This window comes from Brienomyrus brachyistius, chromosome 8 (genome assembly GCF_023856365.1).
Source record: "Brienomyrus brachyistius isolate T26 chromosome 8, BBRACH_0.4, whole genome shotgun sequence".
NCBI lineage: Eukaryota > Metazoa > Chordata > Actinopteri > Osteoglossiformes > Mormyridae > Brienomyrus > Brienomyrus brachyistius.
Genome location: NC_064540.1, coordinates 17,794,355 through 17,820,001, shown reverse-complemented (window position 1 = coordinate 17,820,001; position 25,647 = coordinate 17,794,355). Strand labels below are relative to the sequence as shown.

Sequence of the window (25,647 nt, the reverse complement as noted above, 5' to 3'; positions counted from 1 at the left end):
CAAAGACTGCCGTGAACAGAAACGGCAAAGACTGCCGTGAACAGAAACGGCAAAGACTGCCGTGAACAGAAACGGCAAAGACTGCCGTGAACAGAAACGGCAAAGACTGCCGTGAACAGAAACGGCAAAGACTGCCGTGAACAGAAACGGCAAAGACTGCCGTGAACAGAAACGGCAAAGACTGCCGTGAACACAGACATCAAACAGCAAAGATATCGTGAACACAAACGGCAAAGACTGTCGTGAACACAGACATCAAACAGCAAAGATATCGTGAACACAAACGGGGAGACTGTCGAGAACACAGACAAACAGTAAAGACATCGTGAACACAGATATCAAATAGCGAGACTGTCGTGAACACAAACAGTAAAGAGATCGTGAACACAAACAGTAAAGAGATCGTGAACACAAACGGCAAAGACTGTCGTGAACACAGACATCAAACGGCAAAGTTATCGTGAACACAGACATCAAACGGCAAAGACTGTCGTGAACACAGACATCAAACGGCAAAGACTGTCGTGAACGCAGACATCAAACGGCAAAGACGGTCGTGAACGCAGACATCAAACGGCAAAGACGGTCGTGAACGCAGACATCAAACGGCAGAGACGGTCGTGAACGCAGACATCAAACGGCAGAGACTGTCGTGAACGCAGACATCAAACGGCAGAGACTGTCGTGAACGCAGACATCAAACGGCGAGACTGTCGTGAACGCAGACATCAAACGGCGAGACTGTCGTGAACGCAGACATCAAACGGCGAGACTGTCGTGAACACAAACAGTAAAGACATCGTGAACACAGACAAACGACACAGACTGTCGTGAACACAGACAAACGACACAGATATCGTGAACACAGACAAACGACACAGACTGTCGTGAACACAGACAAACGACACAGACTGTCGTGAACACAGACAAACGGCAAAGACTGTCGTGAACACAGACAAACGGCAAAGACTGTCGTGAACACAGACAAACGGCAAAGACTGTCGTGAACACAGACAAACGGCAAAGACTGTCGTGAACACAGACAAACGGCAAAGACTGTCGTGAACACAGACAAACGGCAAAGACTGTCGTGAACACAGACAAACGGCAAAGACTGTCGTGAACACAGACAAACGGCAAAGACTGTCGTGAACACAAACGGCAAAGACTGTCGTGAACACAGACATCAAACGGCAAAGACTGTCGTGAACACAGACAAACGGCAAAGACTGTCGTGAACACAGACATCAAACGGCAAAGACTGTCGTGAACACAGAAACAGTAAAGATATCGTGAACACAGACGGCAAAGACTGTCGTGAACACAGAAACAGTAAAGATATCGTGAACACAGACGGCAAAGACTGTCGTGAACACAGAAACAGTAAAGATATCGTGAACACAGACGGCAAAGACTGTCGTGAACACAGAAACAGTAAAGATATCGTGAACACAGACGGCAAAGACTGTCGTGAACACAGAAACAGTAAAGATATCGTGAACACAGACGGCAAAGACTGTCGTGAACACAGAAACAGTAAAGATATCGTGAACACAGACGGCAAAGACTGTCGTGAACACAGACATCAAACGGCAAAGACTGTCGTGAACACAGACATCAAACGGCAAAGACTGTCGTGAACACAGACATCAAACGGCAAAGACTGTCGTGAACACAGACATCAAACGGCAAAGACTGTCGTGAACACAGACATCAAACGGCAAAGACTGTCGTGAACACAGACATCAAACGGCAAAGACTGTCGTGAACACAGACATCAAACGGCAAAGACTGTCGTGAACACAGACATCAAACGGCGAGACTTTAGTGAACAAACGGCAAAGACTGCCGTGAACAGAAACGGCAAAGACTGCCGTGAACAGAAACGGCAAAGACTGCCGTGAACAGAAACGGCAAAGACTGCCGTGAACAGAAACGGCAAAGACTGCCGTGAACAGAAACGGCAAAGACTGCCGTGAACAGAAACGGCAAAGACTGCCGTGAACAGAAACGGCAAAGACTGCCGTGAACAGAAACGGCAAAGACTGCCGTGAACACAGACATCAAACAGCAAAGATATCGTGAACACAAACGGCAAAGACTGTCGTGAACACAGACATCAAACAGCAAAGATATCGTGAACACAAACGGGGAGACTGTCGAGAACACAGACAAACAGTAAAGACATCGTGAACACAGATATCAAATAGCGAGACTGTCGTGAACACAAACAGTAAAGAGATCGTGAACACAAACGGCAAAGACTGTCGTGAACACAGACATCAAACGGCAAAGTTATCGTGAACACAGACATCAAACGGCAAAGACTGTCGTGAACACAGACATCAAACAGCAAAGACTGTCGTGAACACAGACATCAAACAGCAAAGACTGTCGTGAACACAGACATCAAACAGTAAAGATATCGTGAACACAAACGGCAAAGACGGTCGTGAACGCAGACATCAAACGGCAGAGACTGTCGTGAATGCAGACATCAAACGGCAGAGACTGTCGTGAACACAGACATCAAACGGCGAGACTGTCGTGAACACAGACATCAAACGGCGAGACTGTCGTGAACATAGACATCAAACGGCGAGACTGTCGTGAACACAAACAGTAAAGACATCGTGAACACAGACAAACGACACAGACTGTCGTGAACACAGACAAACGACACAGATATCGTGAACACAGACAAACGACACAGACTGTCGTGAACACAGACAAACGACACAGACTGTCGTGAACACAGACAAACGACACAGACTGTCGTGAACACAGACAAACGACACAGACTGTCGTGAACACAGACAAACGACACAGACTGTCGTGAACACAGACAAACGACACAGACTGTCGTGAACACAGACAAACGACACAGACTGTCGTGAACACAGACAAACGGCAAAGACTGTCGTGAACACAGACAAACGGCAAAGACTGTCGTGAACACAGACAAACGGCAAAGACTGTCGTGAACACAGACAAACGGCAAAGACTGTCGTGAACACAAACGGCAAAGACTGTCGTGAACACAGACATCAAACGGCAAAGACTGTCGTGAACACAGAAACAGTAAAGATATCGTGAACACAGACGGCAAAGACTGTCGTGAACACAGAAACAGTAAAGATATCGTGAACACAGACGGCAAAGACTGTCGTGAACACAGACGGCAAAGACTGTCGTGAACACAGAAACAGTAAAGATATCGTGAACACAGACGGCAAAGACTGTCGTGAACACAGAAACAGTAAAGATATCGTGAACACAGACGGCAAAGACTGTCGTGAACACAGAAACAGTAAAGATATCGTGAACACAGACGGCAAAGACTGTCGTGAACACAGACATCAAACGGCAAAGACTGTCGTGAACACAGACATCAAACGGCAAAGACTGTCGTGAACACAGACATCAAACGGCAAAGACTGTCGTGAACACAGACATCAAACGGCAAAGACTGTCGTGAACACAGACATCAAACGGCAAAGACTGTCGTGAACACAGACATCAAACAGCAAAGACTGTCGTGAACGCAGACATCAAACAGCAAAGACTGTCGTGAACGCAGACATCAAACAGCAAAGACTGTCGTGAACGCAGACATCAAACAGCAAAGACTGTCGTGAACGCAGACATCAAACAGCAAAGACTGTCGTGAACGCAGACAAACAGCAAAGACTGTCGTGAACGCAGACAAACAGCAAAGACTGTCGTGAACGCAGACAAACAGCAAAGACTGTCGTGAACGCAGACAAACAGCAAAGACTGTCGTGAACGCAGACAAACAGCAAAGACTGTCGTGAACGCAGACAAACAGCAAAGACTGTCGTGAACGCAGACAAACAGCAAAGACTGTCGTGAACGCAGACAAACAGCAAAGACTGTCGTGAACGCAGACAAACAGCAAAGACTGTCGTGAACGCAGACAAACAGCAAAGACTGTCGTGAACGCAGACAAACAGCAAAGACTGTCGTGAACACAGACAAACAGCAAAGACTGTCGTGAACACAGACAAACAGCAAAGACTGTCGTGAACACAGAAACCAGGAACCGGAATGAGGTTGAAAAGAAGGTGAAGGCTATGGTGGATAATTCAGAAGTTACTGATGATGGACTCATTGCAGATTTCCAACTCACTGAGACAAAAGCATCAATGTTTCGTGAAATGGTTTCACATCCTTCTGAACTCAATGGGAGGTACATTGAACATTACTGGTTCTCCCAAGAGGAAGTCTGTAATGTCCTCTATCATGGGAAAATAGTCAGGGTTTGGAAGAAGAAAACAGGGGTGATCTTTATGAGGATTTCCCACTGGTTGGATGGGGAAGAGACCAAGGAGGAAAGTTCGGATAACCACATGCCTGCACACAAGCTCATCACAGACTTCCTGTATGGTGACCTTGAGGTCATTGATTGGCCTCAATGAGTCAGTGACTTAACATGAGGGTGTGGGGGGGGGACTGTTTGTCAAGTAATTCAGGACATTCTCAAGTAGACTAGGTGAAATCATTACAGCCACTTAGAAATGGATTACGTTATGGAGGAAGGATCATCCAGGTATGTTTTGCCTTGCCTATCTCCAAACATTTTAATAATATCTTTTCCAGATGGTGTGCTGTACAAATATATGGTACATATTTGAATTCTTGAAGCCGATACCTTCGATTTGAAATATAACATGAGGGGGTTGTCAAACCTTGATGTGCAACCCGGTCTCCAAGATGGCCGCCACGTCTCCAAGATGGCCGCCACGTCTCCAAGATGGCCGCCACGTGAAATTTAAATGTACAATACTCAAATAACATTCTTCTTTCATTTGGCATACTTAATAGGTACTTCAATGAAAGAAAGCAGGCTTTTTAGGTACTAATGGTCCCTTTCTTTTTACAGATCCTGTTTGACTTTACCTTTACTTGACCTTGGTATTGAAGGTCAAGGTCAGTTATCTAGGTCAATGCTTGATCAGACTATGTCGCCTCTATCCCTCAGTAAGCATGTCAACTTTCACTGTAGTAGCTTCCTTAGCTAGTGAGCAACAGGGGAACTAATTAAGGTCATTTTTGATCACAGTTATTGTTTCAATGGCTGTACATTTCAATAGGCCTTTATGCGCACTTTTATGCACCTTTAAATCACCATATCTCGGTTAATATCCAACCGATTTTAACAAATGAGGTGTCATTTTTTATGGTTTCAAAAGATCTATCCTGCCATTGTGACAAAAAGAGTATTAGCAGTACATGAAAAAAATTTGTCCAAGTGCCTAGTACGTTATAAGCATAGAACATTGTAACAACTTAGTGCACGATGGATGAAAGAACTCATGAAATATCCATGTAAATGATCAAACTTTAATAGAACAGACCCTTAAATTGACTACAAAACAAACGAACACATTATTACTTGTTAAATAATTCAACAAAGCTCATTTGGATCCTTGAAATTTTCCTTAAATTACTCACGATTACTTAGTGCCGGCCGGCGATAAACTGCAAAGAAAATACACAACGGCTGGTCAAAATTGACTTTTAAAATAAACATTCGCATCCAAATTGGCATTTGGCCTGAAAATATTAATGAAATATCGTTCAAATTAAATCATAAAATCGTTTACTTCAATTATTATTCTGAATTCACAATTACCGGCATGACCGGTATTTCACAAGATTTAATAAACAAAGAATACGCACACAACACTTAAGCCATTACTACGCAGTCCAGTAACTAGCGGTCAATGCAACTCATTTAATGCGGGAAGTTTGAATTTTACTTTAAATGTAGAGAGTCTGTGCCTTGAAAAAGTCAGTTACTTTTGTTTGCTTGGTAGCTTTCTCAACAATTCTTCCAAGCACAATGTCCTCCACTTTTTTCTCTAGAAATTTGGATGTTGTATCGAAGTTTACGCTGTAAGGGTGTACGCTGTAAACAATGGCTGCTATTGGAATAATACATATGCTAAAAACGGGAATTAGAAACCTCTACGTTGAAAAGGTAAAAACGTTGTATCCGGGGTACGCAATAACGAGGTTCGACAAGAGGGCCCAGCTGCAAAAGACTGTAGAGTGGAGATCCACAGGAAATATGTCAGCTCCACAGGAAACACGTGATCTTTAAGAACGTAAAGTGGGGCTAATCTTTACGACGTAAAGTGGAGCTCCACAGGAAACACGCGATCTACACTGTGTTTGTACCAAGAGAGAGTCTGGACTAAGTCTTCGAACCTGAAGTAAATTAAGCGAAGCGACAAACGTATAAAAATAATCTCGTGTGCACACAATATTTGAGTCTAACGTTATGTTTCTTGACGAGCTGTTTTAGCACTTGTCATATAGAGCTGGCTTTCCATGAAAACGTTTAATGTTTACTTTAAAAAAATGTATTTTTGCTAGTTTTGCTGCAAAGTCTTATTAACCATCTGACAGTTACGTGTATTTAGTTAGAAGCCGTAGGCGCAGTAATCCTTACACTTTGTATTGTGTTTTCTGATATTACAGTTGCCATTACATTAAAAGGAACATTGTTTTATAAACCAAATTGTAAACATGGATCCCAGTTTAAAAGCGGCTTTGCTTTTTCAAGGTATGTTGCATCCGATTTCATGCGCAGTGAGTTTGTTGATTTTTACTACATATTTTCGATAATCTTTATAACAAATTCTTTTAATAATTTCACCAGCATGACAAGTAGATAGTAATAAGCATTGTTTTTAATAAACATCGTTTGTTAATCTCTGTGGTTTGTCTCAGGTTTTCAGTTTATTTTAGAGGTTTTTAATATTTTACTTAGACCTTTTTCATATGCATGCTATCAGTATGGAATAAATTGCTTAAATATAATTTCATTCAGTTGATTTATACTAGTATATTTTTGCTTACAGACAAAATTATACGGCGGTGCACACTACCATGCCGGGACAAGGTACATTGTCACCCGGACTTGGCTTCCTCCCTACAACTGTGAGGCACTTCAGTCCCTTCCTGTAAGTACACATTTTCCTGGGTGACTATTATTTAGAACTAGTGTAAGAGTACTTCATGTAAAATATTGATCTCCATTTCAGAATGATGCAGAGAGGAAGGACATTATTGTGTTCCCACTATGGACTCCTGGGCATTTTCAGCTTTGTGTGTGTAGGAGCACATCAATACCATACAATACACTTAACCGAATAAAAGCCCAAAAGTCTGAGGATGTTAGGATATTAAGATTTTATTGTAATTGTGTCAGTTACATCTTGGTACAGCTTTAATTTACGCAGTTTAAGCCATGGGCAACTACTGTGAATCATTGACTGACTGTTATTGCAATGGCATTGCTTAACACCTTGAGTAACTGTCTCTTAGGTGATGAAGCCAGGTAAAAAAGAAATGTTCTTTCTCAACTCGCGATGTGCTAAGAAAAGGACAGGATTTGGTGGCCACCAATATGTGTCACTCTTGAGGTCAATTTTCTGTTTATGTTAGTGTGCAGGAACCTGTTCAGTGTTCCAGGTTTAGTACATTTTAGATCACGTTCTGATCTATTTTATGTTCCGCATGTCTTCAGTTTATTCAGTGAATTCACATGTTTACTTGAAAGACCTGTAATGTGGAGTACAGCCTTTTGATTAATAGGTGATACATCAGATGTTAAATCAGATATTTAAATAATAGTATTAAAATACCTAGAAGATGAGTTCTGACAGTAGAATTGGTTTATCCGATATAGTTACCAAATTATGTCATTAAATTGTCGTTATAATTGGGCAGTGCAGTTCAATCTGAATAAATGTGTCAGCTAAATGCTGTAAATGTTAAAATATGATGAAACAGAAATTACAGAACTTCTGTAGAGGTTGATCAAGACTAAGCAAATGAATGTACTTTCGGGTCAGTCCATGCCAAATCAACCAGGGGCTCCATGGGCATCATTCCTGATTTAGATGAAAACTTGGTATTTAAAATTTGATCCTTATAGAAAACACTGAAAATTCCCCAAGTTTTATTGAAAAATTCTGATGCAGTCCAAAGTTATGGCCCTTTCAAATTTGGGTACCACGCCCCTTTTTTTTGCACTCGCGAATCACGCATATAATTTGTAAGGGTATTCAATAGACTATATCTTCGCTTCTAGGCATGCTAGAGAGCTGAAAATTGCTCTCCTGGTATACATTTCCCTGCTCTTTCGGAATGGCTGGTAATTCCTCCCTGGATACCTGCTCCATTGGAAACTTCCTGAAGCACTGACCTGTCACAGGAACTGTTAGTCCGGATGGATTGACCAAAGAATATCTAGGAACTGTGAACATGGCTTCTCATTAATTCAATGATGCTACTAGTAGGTTTTTCAAATTTAAGATCTGATTTAAGTATCTCTGTCTGACAGTGCTCCTTCTCATTAGATTCACATTTCAAGAGGGGTATTCTCAAAATTGACCTCTTGGCAGCTGAACGGAAAGACTTGAAAATGTCATATTTGACCCTGGGAGTTTATATTGAAGGAGTTGAGTTGAATTACTTATATTTTCAGCATTTATAGTTCAGATATGCTTCTTTCAACTGTTTAAGTTTCATTCCCATCACTAACTATCTACACAGTCAACCATGACCCCGAAGTAGGGGGTCCTGTGGGAGATTTCTCAGCTGTGATCATTTTCAGATGGCAATATATCAAAGAATAAATGGTTATTTAGAATGAATTTGCATCTGCTTACAGTATCTTCCTCAAATAACAAAAATATAGAAGAATATTGGATGTAGGTGTGGTGGTGACCCCACAGCTTGGGGTCAAAATCCGAAAAAAGTGAACCAAAAACTGATTTTTGTAAGTCCAGATTCTGAAGGAGCAGGGAAAGGTATACCAGGAGAGCAATTTTCAGCTCTCTAGCATGCTTAGAAGCGAAGATATGGTCTCTTGAAAACCCTTACAAATTATATGCGCGATTCGCGCGTGCAAAAAAGGGGCGTGGCACCCAAATTTGAAAGGGCCATAACTTTGGACTGCATCTGAATTTTTCAATAAAACTTGGGGAATTTTCAGTGTTCTCTATAAGGATCAAAATACCAAGTTTTCATCAAAATCAGGAATGATGCCCATGGAACTTTTCTGGACATTGGTTGATTTGGCACGGACTGACCCTTTCACATTTTGCTAATTGTGTACAGGCTGTGTATTTAAACCTGTTTATAAAGAGCATGCTGTTGCAGCATTAACAGTTAACAGTTGTTATCAATTAATTCTTTATTTGTACTAGCAGTAATTTCTGTATGTTATATCTTAAAATAACAGGAAGCTTGCAAAGAAAATCAGTTCAGGGGAGTGGTCTGAAATGAGTGGCTTTGAGTTGGAGGTATGTGATCATGTGTGTGATTATATCGAGATTTTCTAATACAGGTATATTGATGAAATGTGATTTAAAGAGTGTTTTATCCCATTGTGATAATAAAGGGGTTTCCAAGCCAAGACTTTGGGGTTGACTGTGGCATCTACATGTTGATGGTAAGATTCGTCATTCAGATATTTTTGGACTGTCAAGATGCTTTTGAGAATAAGTCATGAACATTGACATTTATTTTTTAATTGACAGTCTGCTTTATATGTGGTGCTGGATGCTCCCTTTTATTACACCATAGTAAGTAGCTCTTTTTAGAGAACAATAAAGTATGTGGGCAAAGAAGTCACTAAATGACACTAAATGCACTAAATTGATTTTTAATAGTTAGACATGCCGAAATGCATGGCCTGTGTTGACCAGCGGGGCCTTCAGGTTAATGCTGTCTGTTATAAGAATGATTAAATTACTGGCACATGAGTGTGTTGATTGATTATTACTTTTTTATTTCATCCTGTTTGTTGTTGCCGTCTAAATAAATTTAACAGTTGATTAAATATAATTATAACATGTCGATCATCATTTATACAACTAGTGTATGTATGTGTGTGTGTGTGTGTGTGTGTGTGTGTGTGTGTGTGTGTGTGTGTGTGTATATATATATATATATATATATATATATATATATATATATATATATATATATATATATATATATATATATATATATATGTGTGTATGTTTATAACAGTTAAGATATCTTATGACATATATAAACACATACTAGATCAGACCAGATATCCATCCATCCATCCATTTTCCAAACCGCTTATCCTACTGGGTCGCGGGGGGTCCGGAGCCTATCCCGGAAGCAATGGGCACGAGGCTGGGAACAACCCAGGATGGGGGGCCAGCCCATCACAGGGCACACTCACACACCATTCACTCTCACATGCATTCCTATGGGCAATTTAGCAAGTCCAATTAGCCTCAGCATGTTTTTGGACTTTGGGGGGAAACCGGAGTACCCGGAGGAAACCTCATGACGACATGGGAAGAACATGCAAACTCCACACACATGTGAACCAGGCGGAGATTCGAACCCGGATCCCAGAGGTGTGAGGCAACAGTGCTAACCACTGCACCACCATGCCGCCCCCCAGACCAGATATATATATATATATATTTTATTTATGTGTATATATATTATATAATATTGTTTTATATATACATTAGTGTATGTTTATAACACTTAAAATATCTTATGACTTTATATATATATATATATATATATATACACACACACACCCGGCTCGTCCGATCCTCGTGTGTGCCCCACCCCCTGATTATGATTCCCTGATCTTGCCCAGCTGTGTCCGATTATATTTGCCCAGTCCTGTCTATTTCAGTCCATGTCTTGCCTTAGTTCATTGTCCGTCATTGATGTTACTGATGTTTGTTGATGTCAGTGCCTGCGTTTTGCCCCCTTTGGTCCTGCCCGTCAATAAATCCCCGTTTTTCCCCGTATTCCGCCTGCCTGCCTGCTTCCTGCCCACTCGCCTGCCCGTGCGATCACCCGCTTCACCTACGATCGCAACCACCGATCGTGACATATATATACACATATATTAAAAAAACCATTTCTGACACCTTGTAAAGTTAGGCATAAATGAGACGCAGAGACCCTGTACTGGCAACAAGCAGGTAACCATTTATTTTTGCAAAAAACCCCTGACCCTTACAAAGCATCCTGGGAATTGAAGTACTCATCACTTATTACAGTTATAGGTTTTGTTTTTGTGTATCATCTAGTGTAGATATTATAAATAGCTTTTAATTAATTCGTAGAATACAGTACAATATGCCAAATGTACAAGTGATATTAGGGTGAAATGAGAGTGTGTCTCTAAAAACATATTATTATGTGAAGATGTTTTGGAAGGATTATATTTATGTGTAAACCAGCTTTTTATGTTTCATATATTAATATTTTTACTTCTTTGTCATTGAAAATGGCCGTAGGACAGTATAAGTACTTTTTGATACTGTTTAGTCAAATGATTTGTAAAATCCAGAGGCAGATATTTCAGGTCCAGAAAGTAAAAATCCAAACCAGGATTTTGTTTCAACCAACCAGTTGAGTACTACAGTATATGACTCTTTATGCTCAACTGGTTGATTGAAACAAAATTCTCGTTTGGATTTTTACTTTCTGAACCTGAAACATCCACCTCTGGTAAAAAGAAGGAAAATTGCTGGGATGCTGAATGAACTACAGCCACAGTAAATGTTCTAGTTTTATTTTCTAAAGCAGAATTAATTCAGAGAAACTGTTTAAATATGTTTTAAAAGACATATATGTACATTTATCAATATTAAATTTAAAGCTATGTATGACTTTTTCTATAATGTGGAAAAATGGAAATGACATCAAAATTCAAGCTTCACAAAAAAGTCGTTATGAACAGTCACTGTTTATGGCAGCTTTCCTGAAGCACCTTTTCCAGTCTCTTCTGTGAAGACTGCCTCCTCAGCTAACAGACCCCGGTGTTCAGCAGCGAATGGCACCGTACTCAACGTCGCCCCCTGCTGGTGGCTGCTCTTGGGTTCCATACTCAATGTCGCCCCCTGCTGGTGGCTGCTCTCGGGATCCATTGGCGCTCATATTGGCATAGATGGGCTCATCATATAGACGCCTGCTCGTCTTAGTGGCCCTTTTTACTTCCGCATAGTTTATCTCCACTTGTTCTTCAGATAGCTGGCAAAAAAGAGAACACTTTGAAATCCAGGCTTATCTTAAATCAGACACTTGCTGCCAGAGAAGCTGATATTCATTCTTCTCATCTGGAGCTTTGGAAATAAGTGCAATTTGGAAATAATTACATGAGTCTGGTACAAACAGAAATGGCCTCATTAGATAATGGTGTATAAAACAGGGTGACTACTGTACCTGGGTAGGGTTACATTGGGTCTGGGTCCTTCTGTCTGAAAAGAATGATAGAAAATTTTGATTTAATGTTTACTCCATTTTTTCTTGCCCATTACATAAAATTTATCTATCCATCGTCCACCCAGTTATCCTGTACAGGGTTGTAGGCCGTATTGAATTTAATTAAATTCAAGTTTACATTTAATTGGAAATATATTCAAATTGAGAAATGGTACAAACCTACAACATTCACTCATTTCAGTGTTGTGCACCAGGAGCTCCATGGAATGGGCTTCCATGAACCCAGCAGCTGCATGCAAGCCTCACATCACCAAGCATTATTCCCAGTGTTGGATAAAGTGGTGCAAAGCATGCTGCCACTGGACTCGATCAGTGGAAACATGTTTTGTGGAGTGACGAATCAGGTTTCTCTGACTGACAGTCTGATGGACAAGTCTAGGTTTGGCAGATGTCAGGGAAACTTTACCTATCTTACTGCACTGTGCCAACTGTAAAGTTTGGTGGAGGTGGAGTTTAACTGAGTACCAAGACATTTTGGACAATTCTATGCTCCGGACATTGTGGGAAGAGTCTGGGGAAGGAGCTTTTATGTTCCAGCAGCCTGCTGGTGGATGATAGGAGTGTGGAGGACCGGTATCAAGTCTGGTGGTGGATGATGGTAACATGGAGGTCCAGTGCCAAGCCTGGCAGTGGATGACAGGAGTGTGGAGGACCGGTACCAAGCCTGCTGGTGGATGACAGGAGTGTGGAGGACCGGTACCAAGCTTTCCGGTGGATGATGGGAGCCTGGAGGACCAATACCAAGCCTGCCGATGGATGATAGGAGTGTAGAGGACCGGTATCAAGTCTGGTGGTGGATGATGGTAACATAGAGGTCCAGTGCCAAGCCTGGCAGTGGATGATGGGAGCGTGGAGGACCGGTACCAAGCCTGCTGGTGGATGACAGGAGTGTGGAGGACCGGTATCAAGTCTGGTGGTGGATGATGGTAACATAGAGGTCCAGTGCCAAGCCTGGCAGTGGATGATGGGAGCGTGGAGGACCGGTACCAAGCCTGCTGGTGGATGACAGGAGTGTGGAGGACCGGTACCAAGCTTTCCGGTGGATGATGGGAGTGTGGAGGACCAGTATCAAGTCTGGCGGTGGATGATGGTAACATGGAGGACCAGTACCAAGCCTGGCAGTGGATGATGGGAGCGTGGAGGACCGGTACCAAGCCTGCTGGTGGATGACAGGAGTGTGGAGGACCGGTACCAAGCTTTCCGGTGGATGATGGGAGCCTGGAGGACCAATACCAAGCCTGCCGATGGATGATAGGAGTGTGGAGGACCAGTATCAAGTCTGGCGGTGGATGATGGTAACATGGAGGACCAGTACCAAGCCTGGCAGTGGATGAATGGAGTGTGGGAGACCGATACCAAGCTTGGTGGTGGATGTTGGGAGTGTGGGGGACCAGTACCAAGCCTGGCGATGGACGAATGGAGTGTAGGGAATCGGTACCAAGACTGATGGTGGATGATGGGAGTGTGGGGGACCAGTACCAAGCCTGGCGATGGACGAATGGAGTGTAGGGAATCGGTACCAAGACTGATGGTGGATGATGGGAGTGTGGGGGACCAGTACCAAGCCTGGTGATGGACGAATGGAGTGTAGGGAATCGGTACCAAGACTGATGGTGGATGATGGGAGCGTGGGGGACCAGTACCAAGCCTGGCAGTGGATGATGGGAGTGAGGCCTGCTAGAAAACCAGGATCATGGACTATGGACTAGATCACTTAAAAAGTGGAACACAAAAGCACAATGTTGCAAACTGACATGTCAACCTGCTAACTGCTTTACTATGGGGTAATAACGGAACAAGCATTTTGAAATCCATGAAATTTCACCCTTTGATGTCACTTTCCTATTGCAGTTTGGTTTGCGAACCTTTGTATTTCCTCAATTACAACTACAGTAAAATTATTTAAGAAAATATTTTTCATTAAGTGATATTTATAATGGTTGAACACAATTTTCAGTAGCGATTGATGATGCAGGAATACTCCTGATAGTGGGCTGGATCCCCCCCCCCCCCCCCCCCACACTCACGTTTGAGCCTCCAGATGCAAGTAACTATGAACAGGCAGATGAGCAGCAGCAGAAGTCCCACAGAGATGACAGCAGCAGTGTGGGTAGGAGACCACCCTCTTCTGCTGCGGAAACACGGTGATCTCATTGTGATCCACTCTCCCATGGTCACGTCAGTACAGTACTGCTATATGCGCTTTGAGACGAAGCCAGTTCATTACGAGGAAATTGCAATATTTTTTTTTTTTAATCTACAACATTTAATTGAGAAGCAAGAGGAGACACATTTATTTAAGCAGGTTAAGTACTGTGGGAAGTACAATAGTACTTGTTCAGAGTCTCTGTGACTGGTGCTTTCGTCCTGACTGTGGTTCCTGGCTTCACTGTTGAAGATACTGTTTCTTTTGCTTTTGTTGGAGTTATGGGCAGAGCTAAAAAAAATATATATAAAATAATGAAATATTATTAAAATCTGAAATGAGCTCATTTAGTGGACATAGGTGTACAATTTCCCAGTTTTAACATTTGTTATGTTATCTATGTACTGTTGTGAATAAAATATTGGCTCATGTGATTTGAAAGTCATTTACTTTTCATTTTATTCAAATTTAAAAAACATCCCAACTTTTCCGGAATTCGGGCTGTAACATTTCGCAGTAATTATGTTATTTCCTAGTCCAAGAATAATAAAAGAATCAAGAATAATAAAATAATTATTGCTCTTAAATATCCACGCATCTTTGTCAGGGTTGTGTGTGGGGGGGGGGCTTGGTTGGGATGGTAGTCTATGCACATGTGCTGTAATGATCTATGAGCAATTTAGAGACACCAGCTAGCTAGGAGATATGGTTATGAATTGCAGGAGAAAACCCATGAGACAGGAGTAGAGAGCATGGGAACGCAGCCCAGATTAAAAAGTGCAGAGGTGGAATTCAAACCCCCAAAGCCAGAAGTGTGACCATGTCTGCTTGTGCTGGTTTTCTAAACCAGTGACAATGAAAATATGCAGAAATACCATGTAAGTGTCATAATACATGCACATATTTCGGAATTAGTTCTGTACCTTTATCAATTGTGATGTCACAAGGAAGATGATAATTTTCTGAGCTTTTCCCTATACAACACTTCTGTAATTTGGTAATAATTTTACAAATACAACACAAATGACAGAAGCGAATACAGCTGAATATTATTTCCAGTTGACATTTTACTATACTTCTACACTTGCTGGTTATTTTGTACACTTCAGGCTATTAAAAGCTTCACTGTCATTGTCAGCATTTAACTCAAGGCTGACAGCTGAATGTTCGCTGTTTGTATTCTGTTCTCTAAGTAAAACGTCACAGAACAGTGATCACAAATATAAATGATCTGTCCCTTACCTTTCTTAACTTTAACAACAACAGGAGAATGTTTATCTCTCCCAGCAGTTGATATTCCACACCAGTATGTTCCTTCTTCTCTCTCCTGGATGTCCTTCATAATTATATTTATTATTCTCTTAGTCTTATTCTCACTCAGAAATAGGCCACTTCTGGATATGTATGAAGAAGTTGTTTTTGCCAAAACAGAACAAGACAAGTGTCTGCTTCCTTCACACCAGTATTTTTCATAGTTTTCATATCCTTTCTGATATCTGCACTCCACTGTCAGATCTTCATGCTCCATGACTGTAATTGCCTCCGGACCCCATATAGCTTGACAGTGGACACCTGGAGAGACAAAATGGTCAGAGACCAAACACTAGATACTCCCCACTTTACTACACTTACAGTGATTCACGGGGGATTGAACACTGAATACCTACTAAAATTATACAAGGGAATCAGCTTCATTAAGATATTAAAGAAGAGCAAAGTGCCAAAAACCATATAAGTAACTAACAAATTGATATCTATGGTTTCTTATGGAGGACCACTTCCTCAATCAGGCTGAAAATTGTTGCCCTAGAATGTTTGAAACGCCTAACATGGTGACTGGAAATAAGCATCTATCACTCGATACATAAAAGCCAAACAGTGGAGAGAAGCAACACAATGTTGAAACATGCATTACTTGATTCATATGACTTTTTTTAATTGTTGAGTTAATAAAAACTGTATAGTGATTAAGAAATTTGTTCAGGGCGAGAAAAGCATATTAAAAGCATGTTTTACCTTTCAGAAGAACAAGGATCAGAAGCAGCTTCATTGTTTTAAAATGCATCACATCTGTACCTCATGGACCTCGCCACAATTAATCCTCTGTGTCAGGATGTGTTTGACTTTGGCTTTGTGTCATTTTTACTTCTCTTTCACTTCTGGTTTTGAAATCGGTGTAGCCAGAGTGGCAGATCCCAGAGTTGCAGCCCTGTGCAGATGTTTTTAGTAAATACCCAATAAGAAACACTGACAGAAGGGCTGAATGAATTTTATTTGGACTAACAGAGAATGCTACCATTTTTGGGGCAAAAATATTAATGTAAATTCGCAAAAAGAATAAATTCTGTGATGACAGCCTAACTGAGGCATCGCAGTAACAGGAAATGACAAGGATGCTTCTTTAGAGGAGGACGATGCCCTTTTATTGCAGTCCTTAACAGGACTATAACAGGCACCCAACACAAATACAACAGCGGAAACACAAGGGGGTCAGACACTGTGGGAGATTTGTACAAGCTAAGGACATGCGAGGATTGGACAAGGTGCACATAAGACACAAACATACACGCCACAATCAGGAAACAGCCTTAACCATAACTACTACAACAAGATGTGAGGGACCCGAGTGGTTCTGGCATGGGGGCGGGGCATAGTGCAGGCGGGAAAAAGAAGGTGGGATCTACTGGCGACTCAGGGAACACAGGGGTTTTTAATAAAACTGAAAATATTAGGAACATTACAAAACAATAGACCATGAGGGGTCAAAACTAAAAAGGGGAAAACAAAGACTAACTACAAAAGGTCAGGGCAACAAGGAGCAGGCAGGCGGGCAGAGTACAAATAACAAGACACACAATACACAACAAAGAAACTAAAAAACAGAATCTAACACTAGGAGAATAACTAAGACAGGTAAAACACAACCAAGGCACAAAGCAAGAAACCAAAACTGAATACAAGTTACAAAACACAGGAACTAGAAAACTGATACAAATGAAGCACTAGGGAACAAACTCTACAAAAATAGAGGAGGCAGGATTTGCATACACAAGAGAAGGGTTAAGGGGCCACACACTCAGCTCACTGAGCTATGCAGCACACAAAGGACTTTGACAACAGGGAGGACAGGATGGCTAGCGACACCTGCAGGCCAAACAGGGAGTAGACACAAAAGACTGGGACAAACGGGTGCTGATCCTGACACAAGAACAATACAAGGACTATTTGCAATGACATAGACGGGGTTAAATACATGCGCTCGCGAGGAGTGCCGGGACGCGCAGATCTCACCAGCACCACAGAACATTTTTAAGGTTTCTTAATATTATCAGCTAAATTTATGCCACAAAGCTAAGCTTGACATACTACAGATAATCTGACCTGAAAAACCTGAAAAAAACCTAAACAGAAAAATAAAATTCACAATCATCTCCCAATGTGTGTAGTTTCTGTATTCTCCATGAGTGGGGGTTATCTCAAATGGTGGCACAACAGCAGCATTGATGCCCACATCACCCAGAAATTTGTCTTTCATTTTTTTGGTTTTTATTGCACTTCTGTATGTCCTCTTGCTATTGCTGTCCATGATAATGGAGGAAATGTGACTTCAAAAGCCTCGTCAGGTAGGATTTCACTAAGAAGCAGAACAAAGGCACCACTCCACCATTTCAGAGCTTAATTTTTCCAATCACCAGAGAGAAACATCCTGTCGCGTCTTTAGTGGCGAGGAGTACAAACCCCAGAGGCAGCCGCTGTACAGGAAACAGCCCTGAAGGGGACTGTGTTGTGGAAGCTACAGAGGGGAGTAGATCTGTACAAGGATCTACGAGGTGCTCGGATTTATGACACTTGACAGTGCAGGACTGGGGAACACAGAATGGGGGGGGGGGGGGCACATATAAACACTGTTAAAGAGGAGTACACAAGGAGCAGGTGTGGGCCATGACAGTAAACTAGTAACTGGAAATGGTTGGAGCAGACACCAGCAAACAGCAGGCACAACAGTGAGATCTGCTGGCAGGTCAGAAACAGGACGCGGTTGACGGAGACCGAGCTCGACACTGTGGTTCAGACTGGACAGTTAAACTATAAAAGGCTGCAGCCAAGCGGTCTTGTCTTTCACTTCGTCTTTCAGCTTCAATCAGTGGCATAGGCTCTGTGTCAGTATGTAGATCCGCATCTCATCCCAATCAAGACAATATATTTCCCAAGATATACACAAGATATAGTCGGACTCGTTTCTGGTGAGGGTTGGACTCCACCAGGACTTCCCTTTGTCACCGATTCTGTTCATAGTTTTTATGGACAGAATTTCTAGATGCAGCCAGGGCATTGAGGGTGTCCAGTTCGGTGACCTCAGGATTAGGTCTCTGCTTTTTGCAGATGATGTGGTTCTGTTGGCCTCATCAGACCGTGACCTTCAGCTCTCATTGGAGCAGTTCGCTGCCAAGTGTGAAGTGACTGGGATGAAAATCAGCACCTTTTGAGAGCTACGAGAAAACAATGGTGTAAAGAACTTTACTAAAGTACAGCAGCTCACTGAACCAAAGACCACATGACTAGGCAGGGAGGGATCTGTCCACAATGGAAGCACAATCCTCTTATCGCACTTCTGCTACAGTCTATCAGCCAATAATAATTCATTCTAATTTTGTATGAGATATCCAAGATAAAATCTACAGTTAATATATACAATTCTGGCTTAGTATGTCATGTCCTATCCTGTTTCGTTAAAGCCTAAATATGTGTTTTTGTAATTTTTTTACTTTAGTAAAAAAACAAAAAACATTTTAATGAATGCATTTATTTGAAATTTGAGATTTTTATTTACAGAGTAATAGGAAACACAAAAACATAACATTCACATTGACTATCTAACTCTGCTACTATCTGCTGCTATTTACATCAATATGGAAAGTCACAATAGCTGTTTAAAGTTAATCCGGTGATCCTTTCAGCATGAAGGCTGTGACCCAGGTTCAGATACAGGCTGTGATGACAGGTGTCCACACCTGCACCACTTCTCCCAACAGGTGACAAATATGGGACAAGAGAGAAGCACGCAGAGCAGAATCCATCTCAGGACTGTCCACACGCCAAACCTACACAGAAAGAACCGAAATGTTAGGGAGAAGACTGCTCACTCACAGAGACAGTGGTGACATGTTCGAGACTATTTTTTTCTAAATATTATTTACACATCTGTCACATAGTGTGTAGTAATTGTTATTTATGATGTTGTACATGACAAAAGTGAAAGCATATTTCGGTGTTGGAACTGCATAATACGCAGGGACACATTGATTGATGACTTGGGAGTCACAGACAGGCCATGGACAGGCTATTTGACGGAAAGCCCTAGTTATACATATGAAACTTCAAGACTAGAAACAAAAGCGCCTTTGGGCCCTTCAGCAAGACTTGTAAGCCCTGATTGTAACATATAAGCAGCATGCAGGGCTGACCCACTGGACCATTAGGGGGGCGCTAAAGAGTCAGTGAAAAAAATCTGAAAAATACCTCTGATTGCATTTCACGAAATTAGTTATTTACACTAGTTTTAATATTTCAGTACTTTTCTTGTGATACAGAAGTGATCTAGCTGGTTAGCAGCCAGATTCCCTGTGCTACTGATTTTTTAAATAATTTAAATATATAAATGAATTGACAAAATTAGTTTTTTGCTGCTCCAGGGTATGTGTTTTGGGCGGGGGGCCCAGCAGAATCTCACCTACGGCGCCAGAACACCCAAGGCCAGCCCTGCCTCCATGTATCTTAGCCCTTGATTCCAGATTGCTGATGTTCAATCCTCTACAGGCTACAGGCAACCGTGTAAATAAATACTACTGCAAATGCTACTGCAAATAAACAAACAAACAAGCAAACAAACAATCTGTTGGTGTGATGGTACTGGCATATAAAGAGGGGTCCAAATGTGCCAGGCAGTAAGAGTGATGGATTGTGACCCGCCGCCCCCCCCCCCCCCAAAATGAAAAACCTTCATAACATGCTGATGATTGTATCCACGTGTGCAGATAACGACATAAAGTGCTGGAGTGGCTGGGGAGCCCCACAAGAGTTGAGAGCTATTTATTTATAGCTCATGTGATCCAGTTTGATGCATTGATACAGATGAATAATCACTTAAGCCAGCTGCATGTAATTCAGCAAGGAGGAAATTCTGTGATCTGTTCTTCACTGCTTCTGCTTTTACCACAGGGGCTATGAGGAAGTGTGAAAATGACGTAACACTGAAACTTACTCAGTCTACAGCTAAAATCGCAGAGAAGAATATTTTTGTTGCTGAATTGCTGAGAATGACAAACAATGAAGTTGTGACTGGCAAACAACAACAACATGGCGTGCTAGTCGCAAACATCAACAAAAACACGGCGTGCTAGTCGCAAACATCAACAAATAAAAGCGCAATAATCACAGACAACAACAAATAAGGTGAGACAGTCTACAGCATATTAAGCAGTAATAAGAATTGAAATAACTACAATGACAGAGTGAATGCAGTCAAAAGAGCGCATATCTTGTGTGTATGTGAGTCTGTATGCCTGTGTATACCTGCTGTTGGAGGGAGGGTCAGACAGTGTTTAGCCAGGGTTCGGCAATTTAACAGCACTAAGAAAGAAGCTATTTTTCAGTCTTGTGTGTGGTGTAATTGTACATATACTGCCCTGAGCATGCTGATTGTGACACTCTCCTCTGCAGAGTAAAAAGAATTTCAACTAAGTTTGCCTGTTGTTTCATTGGACCTGATTAATGAATTGCCTTGACAACTGTCAAAAAAGCATCCTCACACCTGACATACACGTTTGGCTTCTCCAGGTGCATCCTCTGTTGATCTGTTTGCCCGATAGGCAAACTGGTTCTACTCCAGTGTGGTAGGGATGGAATGTTTAATATGTACCAGAATCAACACTTGGAAATCAGACAATAGTCTTTCAGACAGCTCACGATATGCTTTTTAGGGAATGAGCACAATTGTTGTTGCTTTAAGGCAAACTGGGGTCAAGGAGTTGTCAAGTTATAACATTTACGACTAGCAGGTCAGTGATGGTAAACGAAGTTAGCTACTTGCTAGTCAAATAAACTTGCTACTGCAAGTATAAGAAGCCACCTAAATAGTTTCTGTGTTGTTGTCCCACTGACATATGTTGCACTAGCCTAACACTGTATATCACACTCATGTCTGCCTGGGTAGCTGTGTAATCAATGTGCTAGCACAGACATACTGGGAAGATATGGTCACCATTTGCCCGGGTTTCCCCGGACACGCCCTCTTTTTGGGCCCCTGTCCGGGTGATTTTTCAAAAACCAGCATTTCGTATGGGTTTAGCAAGTGAAGGAAAAGGCACCAATTTTCAACATACAGCAGCACTTTAAATTCTCACAGCACAATTTTGCATCCCACATTCTAAATATCTCACTGCATTATTTTGCAGTATTTTTGTTATAATGTTTTTTTTTTTGTCTGTATCTGTTTCTATATGTTTATATGTTATATATCTGTATGCTTGTGAGCATATGTAAAGTTGGGGGAACATAAGACTAAGAATTTCATTGTCGGCAATGATGCTACATTGTTATCTGTATATGACAATAAAACTTGAAACTGAAATACTTGTCCGGAGCCTCTGTGACTGGTGCTTTCGTTTCTTCAGACTCCTCAAGGGACGTCGTACTGACTGTGGTTCCCGGCTTTGCTGTTGAAGATACTGTTTCTTCTGCTTTTGTTGGAGTTATGGGCAGAGCTACAAAAAATAAAAAATAATGAGATATACACACTTACAATGATACACTATGGGCAATTTAGGCACAATGTGTAGCTAAAAGGTATGTTTTTGGACTTCAGGAGATTACAGCATTCTTCTACTGTACAAACAAATAAGCACTACATTTTCTTTGAATTCTCCTAAGTTCACATTATAATATACTTCAACACTTTCCAGTTATTTCAGACCCACCAAGCTATTATACTTGTCATTGTCATTACTTCGTTTTTCTCGATTGCTGTGGGACATTTCAGGAAACATACTTTAACATTTTCAGGACTATAAGAGCATCTCTCGAAACAGTTCATGCATATAGCGCAACACTATGGTTTAGCTGCAAAAGGCCACATCTAACCCAAAACAATCCACGTCTATCAAAAGCAAATAATTTTAATGATGAATTGGTCAGTGCCACCAAAATGAGAAGTACAGTTTGCGTCATTTTTACTACAGTTTGAGAGTCAAAATGTTTAGCTATATTGTCAAAATGCCAGTATAAGTATTACTGCTGAACTCCAAAATTCTGAATGAAAGTCAGTTCCCTCTTTCTCATTGTCACTGACTGATTATTTTTCTATAGCAAACTGATTCTTATTGATGTCAAAGACAGCAGTTTCAAAATAACAAAGCTCTACATTACAGTATGTAAACTTCACTGGCAAGAGAAAGCACTCACATGTGCATGAACTGTCTTCAGATCTCAATGCAATTGAAAAACAAAAAAAATCACGCTGTATAACACAAAAAAACAAAATGGTAGCAAAATCATATACTGTCGGAACCAAAAAAATAATTCTGCATCACTGCAATTTTTGGAATATATTTTTAAATAACTTTGAAAGCTTGGTGAACTGTTTGTATGTGGTGGCATACTCAGTGATTACTTACATTTATAGTTTTTGGTGTAAAATTGTTACAATGGCAAACTACATAATCCTTTTTTGACCAACAAGACTAAAAGACATGACAATTGTGCCAAATGTTGAAAACTGTACAAGACTGTTTGTATTAATTCGTTTTCAGTTTGTGCAAAGTAGTGAGAAATGATGTTCTGCTCTGCATCATCGTGTGGGGATTACAGTAGATGTTTCGCAAACGTTAGTTATCATTTGAGAAATGCACTAAAGCAATTGGGAAAAAAAACCTGTAATCCACAGCTACACTGTAAAAATTTTTAGGTAAAACGTCACAGAACAGTGATCACAAATATAAATGATCTGTCCCTTACCTTTCTTAACTTTAACAACAACAGGAGAATGTTTATCTCTCCCAGCAGTTGATATTCCACACTTGTATGTTCCTTCTTCTCTCCCCTGGATGTCCTTCATAATTATATTTATTACTCTCTTAGTCTTATTCTCACTCAGAAACAGGCCACTTCTGGATATGTATGAAGAAGTTGTTTTTGCCAAAACAAAACAAGACAAGTGTCTGCTTCCTTCACACCAGTATTTTTCATAGTTTTCATATCCTTTCTGATATCTGCACTCCACTGTCAGATCTTCATGCTCCATGACTGTAATTGCCTCCGGACCCCATATAGCTTGACAGTGGACACCTGGAGAGACAAAATGGTCAGAGACCAAACACTAGATACACCCCACTTTACCACACTTACAGTGATTTACGGGGGATTGAACACTGAACTCCTACTAAAAATACACAAGGGAATCAGCTTCATTAAGATATTAAAGAAGAGCAAAGTGCCAAAAACCATATAAGTAACTAACAAATTGATATCTATGGTTTCTTATGGAGGACCACTTCCTCAATCAGGCTGAAAATTGCCGCCCTAGAATGTCTGAAACGCCTAACATCTTTTATCCTTGGTGACAGGAGATAAATTTATCTTCTGAACGCAAGAATTTACATTGTCCATATCATATTTCCTTCTACCGAACGACACACCAGTCTTATCACTGCACAAAGGCTACGGCGATTTCATGGTGCACAGTGATACTATTGCTGTGTGGAGTTCAGCAGAAGGAAAGAGTCAGTACATTATACTTTTACAAATATATTTATTCTGCTGCTTCAACTATCACAGAAATAATGCCATTCACTCCCCTTATGTTCGACAGAAGCGCGCCGTTTCTACAGCCGATACCTTAAAATCTAGACAACTCTCAGCAGAACAACATAGATGTATAGACAGCATTAAAGTCCCTTTAAAACATATCATTTTTCAGTTTTGGGGTGAACTGCCACTCATGAAATCTGTATAGTGATGAACAAATTGGCTCCAACCGAGTGAACCACATTTTAAAAGCATCCATTACCTTTCAGAAGAACAAACACCAGAAACAGTTTCATTGTTTGTAAATGCATCGCGTCTGTATGTCACGAACCTTTCCGCAGCTCTTCCCAAGCATCAGGGTGTGGTTTAGCTTTGGCCTCTTCCTCCTTTGTGTTTTGTTTCATTTTCACTTGTAGATCCCAGAGACTGATTCATCCTAGCCTGATATATAACTGCTGCAGATCCACGAGGAAAAGTTGTATCGAGGGACATTTCATAGAGCGTGTCGCCATTGCCGAGCAAAAAGAAATTATGCAAACTCAAGAGAAGTATATTTAGTACTTTTGGAAGGGTTCTTAATCTAAGCAGCTGAATTCATGCCACAAAGCTAATCTCAACACACAGCAGATAGCTTGAGTAGAAAAGAAAAATTGAAACAGAAGAAATATGAAAATACTGTTAGAAAGGACATACCTTTTAAAGGGATAGGACAGTAGCTAAGGTCTTTGCATTTGGAACAAGTGGGTGTGTAGTCTAGTCGTGTTTTTTTATGCATTTTCCTGCAGCAAATCAGCTGCACTTCTCTGCATGCAATGGAAAAATAGAAACGTGTTCACTTTAAACCCTCGTTACTGTAATCACAGTCGTGGAAATGTGCTTGATATCCGTACCCGAAAAATCAGATTTCTACGCTATTTTACTTTAAGATTTGTTGGACCCTATATACTCTGACATTGGGCATCTGGAGGGACACAGTGGAGAGGATATCAAATTCTAGTTTCTGTCCACTTTACAGAGATGTATTGGTGACTGCATACATACTGAAATCACAAAGGGGTATCAATTTCATAAGATTAGAGCAACAAACAAAATAAATGGTTTCTACGTATTTACATCTTTCATAATTAGGCTGAAAATACAAGTTTCACTTGGATGTCGGGAAGCTCTTAATGGCAATGTCTTACATCTCTGACAGTGTGGCTACATTTTATATTCTGATAGAATGCCTGTGCAAAGTTTGAAAAAGATCCGGCAAATACTTTTTCAGTAATCATGCTTTCGGTAAAGTATCAAAACTGCCCTCTTTTGTATCACTATGCAGTGCTGCTATAATTTTGGTACAATCTGTTTCAATATTGGACAAGTTC

The 25,647-nt window shown here is 41.0% G+C and overlaps 1 protein-coding gene and 2 long non-coding RNA genes across 26 annotated transcripts in view; 1 reads left to right on the top strand and 2 right to left on the bottom strand.

The window, feature by feature from the left end:
* The window catches only part of LOC125747031 (uncharacterized), a 50,262-nt gene extending 44,296 nt beyond the window's left edge, over positions 1 to 5,966 (bottom strand). The window contains exons 1-3 of one of the 4 annotated variants that reach the window (XR_007399151.1): positions 5,824 to 5,966; positions 5,476 to 5,502; positions 4,710 to 5,038 (exon numbers count right to left, since the gene is read on the bottom strand). This is a non-coding gene — a long non-coding RNA (uncharacterized LOC125747031). Of the gene's footprint in view, positions 1 to 4,709 lie in introns of all 4 variants that reach the window. The other 3 variants (XR_007399150.1, XR_007399149.1, XR_007399148.1) reach the window with 3 other exon arrangements.
* A 130-nt stretch (positions 5,967 to 6,096) lies between these two features.
* LOC125747032 (uncharacterized) lies at positions 6,097 to 13,567 on the top strand. Of its 7 annotated transcripts, none has more exons than XR_007399154.1 (6): positions 6,097 to 6,239; positions 6,508 to 6,592; positions 6,891 to 6,992; positions 9,281 to 9,490; positions 12,515 to 13,147; positions 13,435 to 13,567. It is a non-coding gene; the product is annotated as an uncharacterized LOC125747032 (long non-coding RNA). The 7 variants fall into 7 exon arrangements; XR_007399155.1 differs by lacking the exon at positions 13,435 to 13,567 and having other exon boundaries at positions 6,099 to 6,239; positions 9,281 to 9,341; positions 9,440 to 9,490; positions 12,515 to 12,600; XR_007399158.1 differs by lacking the exons at positions 12,515 to 13,147; positions 13,435 to 13,567 and adding an exon at positions 9,579 to 9,885 and having other exon boundaries at positions 6,099 to 6,239; positions 9,281 to 9,341; positions 9,440 to 9,490.
* LOC125747029 (CMRF35-like molecule 5) lies at positions 11,012 to 24,960 on the bottom strand. 15 transcript variants are annotated; one of them, XR_007399141.1, is made up of 7 exons: positions 24,543 to 24,945; positions 23,492 to 23,821; positions 14,668 to 14,770; positions 14,361 to 14,464; positions 12,493 to 13,079; positions 12,274 to 12,308; positions 11,012 to 12,081 (listed from the first exon to the last, which is right to left on the bottom strand). XR_007399141.1 is itself a non-coding variant. In XM_049021703.1 (6 exons), the coding sequence occupies exons 1-6, from the start codon at positions 24,682 to 24,684 to the stop codon at positions 11,875 to 11,877; spliced, it is 849 nt and encodes a 282-aa protein (XP_048877660.1). In that variant the 5' UTR covers positions 24,685 to 24,960; the 3' UTR covers positions 11,012 to 11,874. The 15 variants fall into 15 exon arrangements, 7 of the variants coding, with proteins under 7 accessions (XP_048877660.1, XP_048877656.1, XP_048877661.1 ...); XR_007399138.1 differs by lacking the exon at positions 23,492 to 23,821 and adding exons at positions 13,435 to 13,571; positions 15,722 to 16,051 and having other exon boundaries at positions 12,274 to 13,147; positions 24,612 to 24,938; XR_007399139.1 differs by lacking the exon at positions 23,492 to 23,821 and adding an exon at positions 15,722 to 16,051 and having other exon boundaries at positions 12,274 to 13,079; positions 24,612 to 24,932.
* Positions 24,961 to 25,647: the final 687 nt, after the last annotated feature.